The sequence below is a fragment of the Lucilia sericata genome, unplaced genomic scaffold (assembly GCF_015586225.1).
Source record: "Lucilia sericata isolate MDLA Ls3-8-SP2 unplaced genomic scaffold, ASM1558622v1 Contig001792F_arrow, whole genome shotgun sequence".
In the NCBI taxonomy this organism is placed as follows: domain Eukaryota; kingdom Metazoa; phylum Arthropoda; class Insecta; order Diptera; family Calliphoridae; genus Lucilia; species Lucilia sericata.
In genome coordinates this window covers 59,517-74,961 of record NW_023995691.1, presented here as the reverse complement: position 1 = coordinate 74,961, position 15,445 = coordinate 59,517, and the positions used below count along the sequence as shown (strand labels likewise).

The 15,445-nt window shown below is 25.9% G+C and overlaps 1 protein-coding gene across 4 annotated transcripts in view; it reads left to right on the top strand.

Annotated features, from left to right (window-relative positions):
- Positions 1-10,410, top strand: part of LOC119612669 (probable E3 ubiquitin-protein ligase bre1) — a 31,334-nt gene extending 20,924 nt beyond the window's left edge. For all 4 annotated transcript variants that reach the window (XM_037968507.1, XM_037968506.1, XM_037968504.1 and 1 more), the window contains 2 exons: positions 6,258-6,684; positions 9,321-10,410. In XM_037968507.1, the coding sequence (XP_037824435.1) occupies positions 6,283-6,684; positions 9,321-10,352 (1,434 nt within the window). In that variant the 5' untranslated portion in view covers positions 6,258-6,282 and the 3' untranslated portion in view covers positions 10,353-10,410. The remainder of the gene's footprint in view (positions 1-6,257; positions 6,685-9,320) is intronic.
- Positions 10,411-15,445: the final 5,035 nt, after the last annotated feature.

Below are 15,445 nucleotides of genomic sequence, written 5' to 3'. Positions count from 1 at the left end.
CTAGCAAAAAATATAATTCAGCTGGGTTTTATTAATGCTATATTGAAAAATATGATTAGAATTATTCAATTTGTTAACAAAAATTATAATTCAGCGGCTTTAATAGCAATTCAGCTAAAGAAACATTTTTATTATTTAAATTTTTTAGTGTTTTTATTAAAAATTTGTAAACAATTTTTCAATTTATCTATAAAAAATGTTATTCAGCAAGCTTTAAATATGGAATTTTTTAATTTTAAGCAATTCAGCTGCTAAAATTTGTAATTCAGCTGCTTAAAATGCTATTCAGCTGAACTTTTTTGATCCTATATTAGAATATTTATTTCGAATTTTGAAAATTTGCAATAATAATTGCTATTTAGCTGCTTTGTTCGCAATTCAGCTAAAGGAAAATGTGTCATATTTAATAATCTTAAAGGAATTTATCATAAATTCTTATTCAGCTATTTAAAATCTCATTCAGCTAGCTTTTTGGGTAATTCTCTTTTGAAATCGTTTCTTTATTTAAGTGTTCATTCATAAGTTTTTAGATTTAGTCATAGTTTTTTTTATTTATTTGTTCTTAAAACTTTATCAGTTCTTTAACATTAACAAATTAGATATGAAAGCAAAACTTAGCTGGTATGTAAAGGGGGGTTTTTTACTACAACAACAATATATAAAGCTTCGCTTATCAGTAAGAAAATAATAACTGGAATTTCACCTGACTTTACGTAAATGCGCCATATAAATGCGTATAAAAATAAAGTAACCGACAACAATACAAACATAAACACTTTGCTTTAGAGAAATAAACTCAACTTTTCTTTAAATGGTTTTTTTTTAATTCTTGTTGTGAATAGATAACAAATTAAAACAATTTAATAAACTTACTCTTTCTCCCACTCCTCCTCTCATAACCAAAACCGTAGACAAGAAAAGCTTATAGAGCAAAAACATGAAAACCGTATCACAAGTACAGTTATAAGATAAGAAAACTCAGTTAACAATACAAAAACAACAACAATACCAAAAGGCAGTTTAAACAACCTTTAATTATTATTGATTTCTTTCTTCTTTTTCTATTCTATATATTTATTGGTTTTAACTAAAGAGGAAAGGGAAATTGTTTTTTTGGTTTGTCAAATTTAAGCCTTTGTTTTTCTTGCTTTATATCCTCTTTAAACTCACCCTTAAAATAGGCTATTGAATATTTTTAAGTATTAGTTGTTAATGCGCAAGTTTTTAATTTAAGCTTTAATACTTACACACACCCATACTTGATAGAAACAAAACTCATTCTCTGGTTACAGTTATAATAAAGTCTAGCTCTCTCTCTTTTTCACTTTTACACCCTACTCTTTACCGTTATTCATATTATAAAACCCTGCTCTTAGTTCGCCTTAAAAAAAGTAAGTACGTGTACTTATAAATGTACATAAATAAATTCTCTCTTAAGCTAAATTTAAAACTGTCATCAGGCATGGAAAGTTCAGTGCTATATAAATAGACTATAGTCTAGTATATAGTCTAGTCTATAGTCTAGTCTATAGTCTAGTCTAGTCTAGTCTATAGTCTAGTCTATAGTCTAGTCTATAGTCTAGTCTATAGTCTAGTCTAGTCTAGTCTATAGTCTAGTCTATAGTCTAGTCTATAGTCTAGTCTATAGTCTAGTCTATAGTCTAGTCTATAGTCTAGTCTATAGTCTAGTCTATAGTCTAGTCTATAGTCTAGTCTATAGTCTAGTCTATAGTCTAGTCTATAGTCTAGTCTATAGTCTAGTCTATAGTCTAGTCTATAGTCTAGTCTATAGTCTAGTCTATAGTCTAGTCTATAGTCTAGTCTATAGTCTAGTCTATAGTCTAGTCTATAGTCTAGTCTATAGTCTAGTCTATAGTCTAGTCTATAGTCTAGTCTATAGTCCTAGTCTATAGTCTAGTCTATAGTCTAGTCTATAGTCTAGTCTATAGTCTAGTCTATAGTCTAGTCTATAGTCTAGTCTATAGTCTAGTCTATAGTCTAGTCTATAGTCTAGTCTATAGTCTAGTCTATAGTCTAGTCTATAGTCTAGTCTATAGTCTAGTCTATAGTCTAGTCTATAGTCTAGTCTATAGTCTAGTCTATAGTCTAGTCTATAGTCTAGTCTATAGTCTAGTCTATAGTCTAGTCTATAGTCTAGTCTATAGTCTAGTCTATAGTCTAGTCTATAGTCTAGTCTAGTCTAGTCTAGTCTATAGTCTAGTAGTCTAGTCTATAGTCTAGTCTATAGTCTAGTCTATAGTCTATAGTCTAGTCTATAGTCTAGTCTATAGTCTAGTCTATAGTCTAGTCTATAGTCTAGTCTATAGTCCAGTCTATAGTCTAGTCTAAGTCTAGTCTATAGTCTAGTCTATAGTCTATAGTATAGTCTATAGTCTAGTCTATAGTCTAGTCTATAGTCTAGTCTATAGTCTAGTCTATAGTCTAGTCTATAGTCTAGTCTATAGTCTAGTCTATAGTCTAGTCTATAGTCTAGTCTATAGTCTAGTCTATAGTCTAGTCTATAGTCTAGTCTATAGTCTAGTCTATAGTCTAGTCTATAGTCTAGTCTATAGTCTAGTCTATAGTCTAGTCTAGTCTAGTCTATAGTCTAGTCTATAGTCTAGTCTATATTCTAGTCTATAGTCTAGTCTATAGTCTAGTCTATAGTCTAGTCTATAGTCTAGTCTATAGTCTAGTCTATAGTCTAGTCTATAGTCTAGTCTAGTCTAGTCTAGTCTAGTCTAGTCTATAGTCTAGTCTATAGTCGAGTCTTTAGTCTAGTCGAGTATATAGTCTAGTCTACAGTCTAGTATATAGTCAAGTCTACAGTCTAGTCTATATTCCAGTCCATAGTCTAGTCTAGTCCATATTCTTTTCTTCCTCTGAAAGTACTACTTTTGTTGTACGTTAGTGCTATTTCAAAATTTCCATGCTTGTCATAGTTTTTGCTCTCTCTCTCTTTTTATGCATTTTTTCTCTTTGGTTTTATTTTCAGTTTATTTCTTGGTTGGGGTTTGTTTATGAGTCAGGTTGATGACTTTAACTCTGGGTGGTATTGCTTGTTTTACCCTATTTTTAGTTTTTTACTTCAACAAGACTTCAAATTCTGCTTGTTCTTTCGTTCATTCTTTCTTTCCTACAATTACCTCTTACACTTGCTTATTATTTGTTTTTGTTTAAATCTATGTTTAACTTTTAGGGGTTTTCAGTGTTTTAGCTTTAATTTTGTGCTCTGTTTTTAGTTGTTTTTGTTGTTTCTGTTTGAACTGGGGGATTTCTTATCTCCTGTTTTTTTTCATACCTAAGTATTTCACATTTATTTAATTAATATTAGTCTATAAATGTTTGTATAACTTTTATAATAGACCCAGTTCTAATCTATAGTTAAAAAAATATAAGATTAGATATCAAAAAAACAGAAACTTTTTATTCAGAGCTATTACAAAAGTAACTACTAACTGGGTTTTGAAATAGTAATAAACATAGTAAGAGAAAAAATATTACTTAAAATTGTTTACAAATGATGAAATTTAATAAAAACTTTTACATTTTTCATTTCATTTAAAGGTTAGGTTGAATATTTTTAAATTTTCTTTAATTTTTTTCATATTTTTCTAAGAAAAGTTGAAATTCAAAGACTAAATTTTGTAATACTCTTTAAAATCTACTAAAGGCTTTTAATTTTTATGTATTTTGCTTAAAAATTTAAAAATTTTTAAATTTTCTTAGTTTTTCTATAATTTTACAAGTAAAGTTGAAATTTGAAGTCTAACTCATGTTATAATTTGTTTAAGCTATCAAATGCTTTTAATTTTGTTAGAATTTGTGCGAAATTTCAAAAATTTATTTTGAGGTTAGAATGAAAATTTTGATATTTTGTTCAATTTTTGAAAGAAAATGGCAAAATTGAAGCTTAAATTGTTTAATAATATGGTTTAAGCTATCAAATGCTCTTAATTTTGTTGGAATTTGTGCGACTTTTCAAAAATTTATTTTGAGGTTAGAATGAAAATTTCGTAATTTTATTGAATTTTGAAGTAAAAAGGCAAAATTGAAGTTTCAATTGTTTAATATATTGGATAATTTAATGAATTCTTTAAGGTTTGTGCGAATTTGTGTGAAATTTCAAAAAATTTTGTTTTGTGGTTAGAATGAAAATTTTATAATTTTATTGAGTTTTTGAAGGAAAATGACAAAATTGAAGTTTAAATCGTTTAAAAATTGTGATAAGCTATCGATTACATCTAATTTTATTCGAATTTGTGCAAAATTTCAAAAATTTATTTTGAGGTTAGAATGAAAATTTTGCAGTTTTATTGAATTTTGAAGGAAAAAGGGAATATTAAAGCTTAAATTGCTTAATATATGATTTAATCTATCAAATGCTCTTAATTTTGTTGGAATTTGTGTGAAATTTCAAAAATTTATTTTGAGGTTAGAATGAAAATTTTATAATTTTATTGAGTTTTTGAAGGAAAATGTCAAAATTGAAGCTTAAATTGCTTAATATATGGTTTAAGCTATCAAATGCTTTTAATTTTGTAGGAAATTATGCGAAATTTCAAAAATTTATTTTGAGGTTAGAAAAAATTTTAGTTTTTTTACTGAATTTTTGAAGGAAAGTGGCAAAATTTAGGATTCAATTGTTTAATATTTTGAATTCTTTAAGGTTTGTGGGAATTTGTGTGAAATTTCAAAAATTTATTTTGAGGTTAGAATGAAAATTTTATAATTTTATTGAGTTTTTGAAGGAAAATGGCAAAATTGAAGTTTAAACCGTTTAACAATTGTGATAAGCTATCGATTATATCTAATTTTATTCGAATTTGTGCAAAATTTCAAAAATTTATTTTGAGGTTAGAATGAAAATTTTGCAGTTTTATTGAATTTTGAAGGAAAAAGGGAATATTAAAGCTTAATATATAGTTTAATCTATCAAATGCTCTTAATTTTCTTGGAATTTGTGCGAAATTTTAAAAATTTATTTTGAGGTTAGAATGAAAATTTTGATATTTTGTTGAATTTTTGAAGGAAAATGTCAAAATTAAAGCTTAAATTGCTTAATATATGGTTTAAGCTATCAAATGCTTTTAATTTTGTAGGAAATTATGCGAAATTTCAAAAATTTATTTTGAGGTTAGAATTAAAATTTTGCGATTTTATTAAATTTTTCAATATTTTTTAATGAAAATTACAAAATTAAAGCTTAAATTGCTTAAAATATGGTTTAAACTATCAAATGCTTTTAATTTTGTAGGAATTTGTGCGGAATTTCAAAAATTTATTTTGAGGTTAGAATGAAAATTTTGTGATTTTATTGAATTTTTCCATATTTTCAATGAAATTTGAAGGTGTTTTAATAATTTTTATAGAAAACTAAAACGTTTTTTTAATAATTTATATTTAATTTTACTTTATTAGCTTTCAGATGACTGTTACTTTTTCAATATTGGTTTTTTGATAATAATATTTATAGAAAATACTAAGTGCTAAGTTTTTTTTACGTTAGAATTAAAGCGAAGCTCTTTAAAAGAGTAAGCTTATCACAAAAACAACAACAACAACAAGAACTATAACATTATTAATATGAAATGTTATCATTAAATAATAACAAAATAAAGGTAAAATATTAACTTTACTCGCTGACTACCTTTACAAGAAAAGAGCACAACAGAGAGAGCAAGAGGAGTAACTAAAAACCCTCTAAATAGCCCCCAGAACTGAAGCGGGTTTTTATTTAAAACCCCCACACACTGAGACCTAACAGTATAATACAATTTAAGAGGAAAGTGATTGATTAATATAAACACTAGTTTGTTGTTTGTTTTGTTTTAAAAAGGGAGGGAATTTACCGTTAAATAGGAGCAAATGATTTAAGGGAAACTAAACTATGAAAGAAAGAGAGAGAGAGTAATAAGTAGTATTAGTATAAGTGTGTGTATGTACTTATGTTTGTTAAAGAGAGCCTTTAAAGGTAATTGAAAATAAACTGTTATGATAAAAACGCACTTGAAATAAAAACCTGAGTATTTGTTTGTATTTGCTGTTGTTGTTGTTGTTTCTATATATAGTTTAATTGTGTTTACAGCTCTTTATTTTTTATTTTTCCTTTTCATGTTCTTACTTGGTGTTTTTCTAGCTCTTGGGGTAAATTTGAGTTTCAGTTCAAATTTAGGCTTTGACAAGATCAAAACAAAACGAAAGAGTTTTCAAATTGTTAAAGTAAAAAAAAAATCTGCTTTTTTTTACAATTACAGCTTCACGACGTCTCTCCCCAGCCGAATGAAAATGGAAAAAACTCCCCGTTATACACAACGGGAGCGTAATATGGTATTGGGTTATGCGGCCCAATACAAAGATATTATTGAAAATAAACGCACCGATGCCGAATCGAATCGCAAAAAGGATGAGGTATGGCGTCAAATAGCCAAAGAGTTTAATGCTCGTGTTTATCATCAACGTTCCTCGAAACAGTTGCGCCAACTTTATAAAAATATGAAATTATTGCTGAAAAAGGATTTGTGCGGTGAGGGTAAAGGTAATCGCACCTTTATGGATCTACTTAATACCATATCGCAACAAGAATCAGTGGCCCAATATATTTCGGAACAAATGTCTCCGAATGGTTATAGTAATGGTGGTGGTGGTCGCCAGAAGTATGATGATGATTATGATGATTCAAAGGTAAGTTTTGTTTTAAAATACCCTAAATGAAATTGATAAGAAAGTTTTAGTTAGATAGATAACAAACGGGCTTTGAGTCTTTATATGTACATATATAGAGAGCAATGAAATCAACTTTTGGCATAACAAGTGTATTTTTATTTTTTAGATAAAGAATTTTTTAAACTGTTGAAATTTTCAATAAATGTTACATCTTTTTTCATAATTTCCTTTAAATTTTTAAATAAAATCTTTTAAACTAGACATTTTAAGCTTAATTCTTACAATATTCTTTTAAAACTATGAAATAATTGTAATTTTGTTGAAATTCACTTGAAATTTTAAAAATATTTTTCAAAATTTCTTTTAATTTCTTAAATTTTTTTCTAATTTTCTAAGAAAAGTTTGTTATTAAAGCATAAATCTAGTAAAACTCTTTAAATTCTATCAAATGCTACCAATTTTGTTAGAATTTTGTACAAAATTAAGAAAACTTTTTAAGGTTAGATTGGAACTTTCTAAAAATGTTTAATTTTTTCCATATTTTTCTAAGAAAAGTTTAAAATTAAAGTTTAAATCTTGTAACACTCTATAAAACCTACTAAAGGATACCCATTTTGCCAGAATTTCGTTTGAAATTAAAAAAAATATTTTTGAGGTTAGGTTGAAAATTTTACAATTTTTGTAAATTTTTTCATATTTTTACAAGAAAAAGTTTGTTATTAAAGCTTCAATCTAGTAAAACTGTTTAAAACCTATCATTTGCTACCAATTTTGTTAGAATTTTGTACAAAATTAAGAAAACTTTTTTGAGGTTAGGTTGAAAATTTTTACAAATTCTTAAAAATTTTCGTATATTTCCAAGAAAAGTTTCTAATTAAAGCTTAAATCTAGTAAAACTCTTTAAATTCTATCAAATGCTACCAATTTTGTTAGAATTTTATAAAAAATTAAGAAAACTTTTTTGAGGTTAGGTTGAAAATTTTTAAAAATTCTTAAAATTTTTCGTATATTTCCAAGAAAAGTTTGTTATTAAAACTTAACTCGTGTAATACTCTTTGAAACCTACCATTTGATACCAATTTTGCTAGAATTTCGTTTGAAATTAAAAAAATATTTTTGAGGTTAGGTTGGAAATTTTACAATTTTTGTAAATTTTTTCATATTTTTACTAGAAAAGTTTGTTATTAAATCTTAAATCTGATAAAACTCTTTAAATGCTATCAAATGCTACCAATTTTGTTAGAATTTTGTACAAAATTAAGAAAACTTTTTTGAGGTTAGGTTGAAACCTTTTAAAAATGTTTAATTTTTTCCATATTTTTCTAAGAAAAGTTTAAAATTAAAGTTTAAATCTTGTAACACTCTTTAAAACCTACTAATGGTTACCCATTTAGCTAGAATTTTCCTCAAAATTAAAAAAAAATATTTTTGTGGTTAAAGTGAAAATTTTTAAATTTCATAAATTTTTCATATTTTTCCAAAAATAGTTTCCAATTAAAGCTGAAATCTAGTAAAACTCTTTAAATTCTATCAAATGCTACCAATTTTGTTAGAATTTTGTACAAAATTAAGAAAACTTTTTTGAGGTTAGGTTGAAAATTTTTAAAAATTCTTAAAATTTTTTGTATATTTCGAAGAAAATTTGTTATTAAAGCTTAAATCTAGTAAAACTCTTTAAACATTTCTAAAGGATACCGATTTTGCTAGAATTTCGTTCGAATTTAAAACATTTTTTTAAGGTTAAGTTGAAACATTTTTTATTTTCTTAAATTTTTTCATATTTTTATATGAAATGTTTGTAATTAAAGCTTAAAACTAGTAAAACTCTTTAAAATCTACCATTTGTTACCAATTTTGTTGAAATTTTCTCCAAAATTAAAAAATATTTTTGAGGTTAAGTTGAACATTTTTAAAAATTATTGAATTTTTTCATATTTTTGCAAGAAAAGTTTGCAATTAAAGCTTAAATATGGTAACACTATTTATAACCTACCATTTGCTACCAATTTTGCTATAAATTCCTTCAAAATTAAGAAAAAATGTTTGAGGTTAGGTTGAAATTTTTTTTTAAATTTTTCGTATTTTTTCCAAGAATATTTGATTTTTAAAACTTAAATAATGTAATATTTTTAAAAACCTACCATTTGCTACCCATTTTGCTAGAATTTTGTGCAAAATTAGAAAAATAGTTTTGAGGTTAAAATGAAAATTTAAAAAATTTTTTGTATTTTTCATGATTTTAAAAGAAATTTTCAAACTTAAGCCCTAAAACTAGTAAAACTCTTGAAAATCTATTAAATGCTAACAGTTTTAATAGAATTTCTTTCAAAATTATTTGTTCTTAAATCATTTTGTTAAAAATATTAAAAAAAATTTTAAGGTTAGGATGAACTTTTTAATATTTTTTGTTAGAAATAGGAATTGAAAAGGCTTGATATATAAAAAATTCTGTATAAACTATAGTTTTTCTATAATTCTAGTGGACTTTGTTTAAAAATATTAAGAATTTCAAAAATTTTGAGGTTAAGTTTTTTATTAGAATTTTTAGTTAAATTTTGTTAATTTTTAGTTTATTTTTTTCTGTTTTGTAGATTTTTAGGTTATTTTCCCCTTTTTGGTTTGTTTTAACAGTTAAATTAATAATTTTTTTACAGTTTCCTTTATTACAGCATCCCGTACTCAATTACGATGGCATGGATCATGATGTTATTGTTATCAAATCCGAAGATATCAGTGATAATGAACAATCACACAGTGGTGAAGCTATGGATGAAGATGATGATGATTGTTTAAGTCCCAAAGATATACCAGAAGTTTGTCTGGAAGAAGAAGATGAAGAACTTTTTGCTACAGACTTAAGACAACCCACTAGTACACCACAACAAACACAAAATCAACAACAGCAACAACAACAACAACAAACACAAAAATCTGCACAAACTGGACAAACAGCACAAAATCAATTACAGCAATCGCCAGCACATTTGCTGCATCATTCACAGCAGCCGGAGATTACCATACAGAATATAGGAGGCATAAGAGTGGGCAGTATAGGCAGTATGGCCAATATGAAGGCTTTACAGAATGCTGTCAATAATAGTAATAATAATAATGGACCCTCAACCAATTCAGCTTTAAGTATAACACACACCAATGGCTCTGCAGCGGGTCAGGCTTTAAATTTACGACAAACTAGTGCTGAACAGCAGCTGCTGTTAAATGGTTTGGGTTTGAGTGCGGTTAATCATAATAATAATGTTTTGGACACTAATCCACGCATGCCCACTTTACAAAGAGCCAGCCAGCAGCATAACAATCCTGTGCCCACACAACCACCTCCCGCAGCACAACATTTACATTTGAATAGCCATTCGAATGCCACCCAACAGTTACTGCTTAATATTAATGGTGCCAGCAGTCCCTTTACCCCCCACAAACACTACGGCCAGCAGAGACAAACCTCCACGCCCAATAGCCACTCCCAAAAGAATGCACAAAATGATTACTTTATGCTGGGCATAGAGGAACGTAAATTAAAAATAGAACTACTAAATGCACAAATCGATTACTGGAAGAAATTAACCAAAAAACTAGATGAGAATCCCGGTCATAATCCCAATCCCTCGTGCATGTGCCATTTCCCCGGCAAAGCGAATGGTGTGCAAACACCCTCCTCCACCAGCTAGGAGGAGGAGAAAAAGGTGTTAGTTAGAAAGGAGGCTGCAGAAATGCCACCTGAAACGAACGCAAGTCGTGAGTCGACACCCAATCTACTAGAACCTTTAAATTATGAAATTATACAATTAGATGATGATGATGATGACGAAAATGAAGAGGAGCAAGAACAGCAGCTAGAAGAAAATGAACATTTTGATGAAGAGGAACATGTAGTGGAAGAGGTTATGACTTCCACAGAACAACATGTCACGCCCACAGAAGTTGTACAGGTAAAACCCGAAATAGTTGTGAGTAAAAGATTGCGTAGCAGCAGCTCCACTAATAATTTAATAGTCGATATTAGTCAATCTATTAAATGGCATGAAATTATACAGAAAAATAATGAAGAGGAAGCTGGTAATAAACCAAAGTTAAAGAAAGTTAAATTATTAAAATCGAACTAACAAAAAAACCAAAGAGTAATAGAGATTAACCAAAAATAAACACACGAAAAAAGCAACAGCAACGATTTCAAAAACAGGCTTTAGATAAGACTATAGTTTAGACTATAAAATGGAGCAAAGTATATACTTTAGATTAAACTATAGTCTAGACTATAGATTAAACTATAGTTTAGACTATAAACTAACTAATAACTAACTATAGTCAATACTAAATAATGTTACAAATTATAAACTAAACTATTGCCTATAGAAAAAACTATAGATTAGAATATAGTTTAGGCTTTAAACTAAACTATAGTCAAGACTATAGACTAAACTATTGACTATAGAATAGACTAAACTATTGACTATAGAATAGACTATAGTTCAGACTATAGGCTAGACTATAAACTAACCAAAGGTTGGACTATAGTCAGGACAGTAGTCCTGTCTATAGACTAAACTATTGACAACAGAATGAACTATAGATTAGACTATAATCTATACTATACGCCAGGCAATAGTCCAGATTATGGACTAAACTATTGACTATAGAATGGACTATAGTTCAGACTATAGAGGAAACTATAAAGACAATAGTCCAGTTGAAACTATAGAATAGACTACAGATTAGACTATAAACTAAACTTTAGTCCGGACTATAGTCAGGACAATAGTTCAGACTTTAGCCTAAACTATTGACTATATAATGGACTATAGTTTAGACTAAGGATAAGACTATAAACTGAACTATAGTCCGCTCTATATTATAGACTATATTTCGAACTATATTCCGGACTATAGTCAGTTCAATAGTCCAGACTATAGAAAGCATTATAGTTCGGATTATAGATTAGACTTAATTAGGGCAATATTTCAGATTATAGACTTAACTATAGTACAGACTATAGACCAAACTATTAACTGTAGAATAGACTACAGACTAAACTATAGTTTAGACTATAATCCAGACCATAAACTTAACTATAGTCTAGACTAAAGTCTTTTTCTAACAAAGTTTTGATCACTTAAACAACAATTGCTGTTGCCCTCTCTTTTTCAATTTTTTTTTTTTTTCAAATCAAAGACTGAAAACTTTTTAAAATTTAAATGCCTATCAACAAAATCCTATAAAAACACAGTAAAAGTTTAAAACCATTAAACACAAAACAAAATTTTGTAAAATTCTAAAATTTTAACAAAATTTTGTTAAAAGTTTTATAAAACAAAAAATTTTGTTTTATAAAAAACATTTTTTTAACAAATAAGGCCTTTAATGTATATAAATTAAAAAAAAAAATTAGCTAAAAACTTAAAATTAACTTAAAAAACCAAAAACAAATTTTGAATACAAAACACCGTTTAAAGGTTAAGCACAAATTTTTGAAAAACAAATTACAAAAATATAAGAATATTAAACAAATTTATTAAACATTTAACAACAAAACTGTGAGAAATTGATAAATTTTAAAAGAAAAATTAAGTTTCAAAACTTAACCCTCAAAAAAATCAAGAATTTTTTATAAAATTTGGTAAATAATCACCAAATTTTGTGGAAAAAATTATAGAAAACTTGTTTTTAAGTCTTAAAAATTTCAACATTTTCTTTAAACTTTCATTTCCAGACAATTTTGCTTGAATTTAAACGTTATTAACAAAAATATTTTTGAGGTTAGAATAAATATTTAAAAAATTTTCTACAAATTTAAAGGAAATTTTAGTTTTCAAAACTGTCATAGGTTTAGATTTTCTTTAAACTTTAATTTTCAAACAATTTTGAATGAATTTAAGCTTTATTGAAAAAAATTATTTTGAGGTTACAATGAATATTTTGAAAATTTTCTAGAATTTTAAAGGAAATTTAAGCTTTTAAAACTGTCATATGTTTAGATTTTCTTTAAACTTTCATTTCCAAACTATTTTGCATGAATTCAAGCATTATTAAGAAAAATATTTTTGAGGTTAGATTGAAAATTTCTGATTTTGCTTTATTTTAAATTGAAATTTTATTATTTAAAGCTTAAAATATATAGAAATTGTTGTAAACTACTAGTTCCAGCCAATTTTATTAAAATTTATGCGAAATTTGAAAAAAAAAATTGAGGTTATTTGGAAAATTTTAAGGTGAAGTTGAAATTTTTTTTCAATTTTCCTAAAAATTGAGATTTTTAAGACTTAAAATGAGAAATATTTGTGGTAGACTAGGATTTCTACTTAATGTTATTAAAGTTTCTTGATTATTTTCAAACTAAAGTTTGAGGTTAGGTTGAAAATTTTGTAGGTTATGATGAAATTTTTAATAATTTTCCTAGAAATTCAAGATTTTAAGTGTTAGAATAGTTAAAAAAATGTGCTTAATCTTTACAACGTCTTATTATTAAAATTTTACCCTTAAAAAAAGCTCTTCATTTTCTTATTAATGTTAATCTAATTTTGTAATTAATAATTAAAGAAATTTCTTATAAAAAAATATTTAAAAAATAAGTTAATTTTAAGTTAAATATATATTAATATAAATGTTGTACAAAAATTTAACCTTACAACCCCTCGCCCCCCCCCCCCCCCCCCCCCCAAAACAGAAAACATTATAAGTGGTTCCTAATCTAGTCCTTTTTATTTCAATATGTATTATTTACTAAAAAGAAAATATTGTTTTAGTAATTAAATATTTAAATCTGAATTATATTGAAATTATTAACTTTATGCCAAATAAACAAATTATTTAACAAATAGTTTTTTAAATAACCAAATATTAAATTAAGTTTTTTTTTTTAAATTTTTTAACTATTTTCTTAACTTAAGCTTGCCATATTGTTTTTTTTTATAGTAATTAATTTATTATTTTATTGTTAAACCCATTTTTTTACTTAATTTATTATTATAAGACTTTATTTTCTTGTACTTAATTTTAATTTGGTATTTAAAACCAAAAAACCTTAGATGTAAACACAAAATGTAACAATTTTTTAAATGTATTTTTTGTCTAGTCTTTGTATATACTAAATTAAATTAATTTAAATAAAGAAAAAATGTGTAAAAAAGTATAAAAAACTAAATTAACAAAAGGTGTTTTTAATTTTTTTACGAAAATTTTGAATTTTTTTCATATTTTAAAAGCTTATATTAACTTTTAACACTTAAATCTAGTAGTAATCGCTAAAAACTATTACTTGTCCTTAATTTTTCTCAGTTTAATGATAAAATTCAAAAAATAATTTTGAGGTTAGAAAGAAAATTTTGAAATTTTATTAACAATTTGAAGTAAATATCGACTTTTGTTAATTAAAATCTGTACAAATTTATAAAAGCTCTTAAGTTCTATACAATTTTATTCAAATTTATGCGAAATTTCAAAAAATTATTTTGAGGTTAGAGTAAACATTTTGAAATTTTTCATGCTTTCTAAAGGAAATTTTAGATTTTGATGCCTAAAACCTGCAATAATTGATTTAAACTACTAGTTTTACTTAATTTACCTTAAATTTAAGTGAAATTTCAGAAATTAATTTTGAGGTTAAAATGAAAATTTTGAAATTGTGTATGTATTCTATAGTAAATTATATATTTTGATATTTAAAGCCTTTTAAAATTGATTTAAGCTACTAGTTTCTTAACATTTTACTTAAATATAAGCAAAAATTAAAAAAATTATTTTGAGGTTAGAATGAAAATTTTTTGATGACTAAAATCTTTAATAGTTGATTTAAGCTAATAGTTTTACTTAGTTTCACTCAAATTTAAGCGAAATTTCAAAAAATAATTTTGAGGTTAGAATGAAAATTTTGAAATTTTTCATGTTTCTACAGGAAATTTTAGATTTTGAAGACTAAAACCTGCAATAATTGACTTAAACTACTAGTTGTTTTTAATTTAACTCAAATTTAAGCGAAATTCCAATAAATAATTTTTAGGTTAGAATGAAAATTTTCAAATTTTACCAGATTTTACAGGAATTTTAAGATTTTGATTAATAAAACCTGCAATAATTGATTTATTTTATTATTTTTACTTAGTTTTACTCAATTATATTGAGGTTAGAATGAAAATTTTGAAATTAAACAAGTTTTTTCATGAAATTTTTGATTTTGATGAATAAAACCTGAATAAATTCTCTAAAATCTAGTCTATTTCACTTATATTTTTACTAAAATAAAAATAATTTTTAAATTATGAAAGTTTTCTTCTGTTTTTTTCAAGAGAATTTTTATTATAAGACAAGATTTTTGTTAATTTTTGCAGTTTTTTTACATATTTTTCTTAAAATTAAACTATTTTTTAAATTTTTAACAGTTTTGTAATAAATTAGCGTTTTGCAGCACTGTTTTGTAAGTTTTGTTTATTTGCACAATAGTACTGCATTGAATGATTATAAATGATAAAGCAGTATGATAAGACAGTGTAGAAGAAAACAAAAATATTGTCGCCGTTCATTTGCACCGGCTTTTATCTCAGCCGGAGACGGCTTAAATAGTAGGCGGTTGGCCGCTGGTAATATTTTGCAACGCGAGCCACTGCCGACTTATTTCAGCTCAAAAGATTAAGCCAGCTTAAACGTAGCCGCTGATATATGTTGGAAACAAATTTGTTGAAGTTACTTTCAGCTTAAATTAGTTTAATTTTCATTTTTTCTATCAATTTGAACTGAGTTGCCACTAATTTAAATGTTTACAGGCAAAATG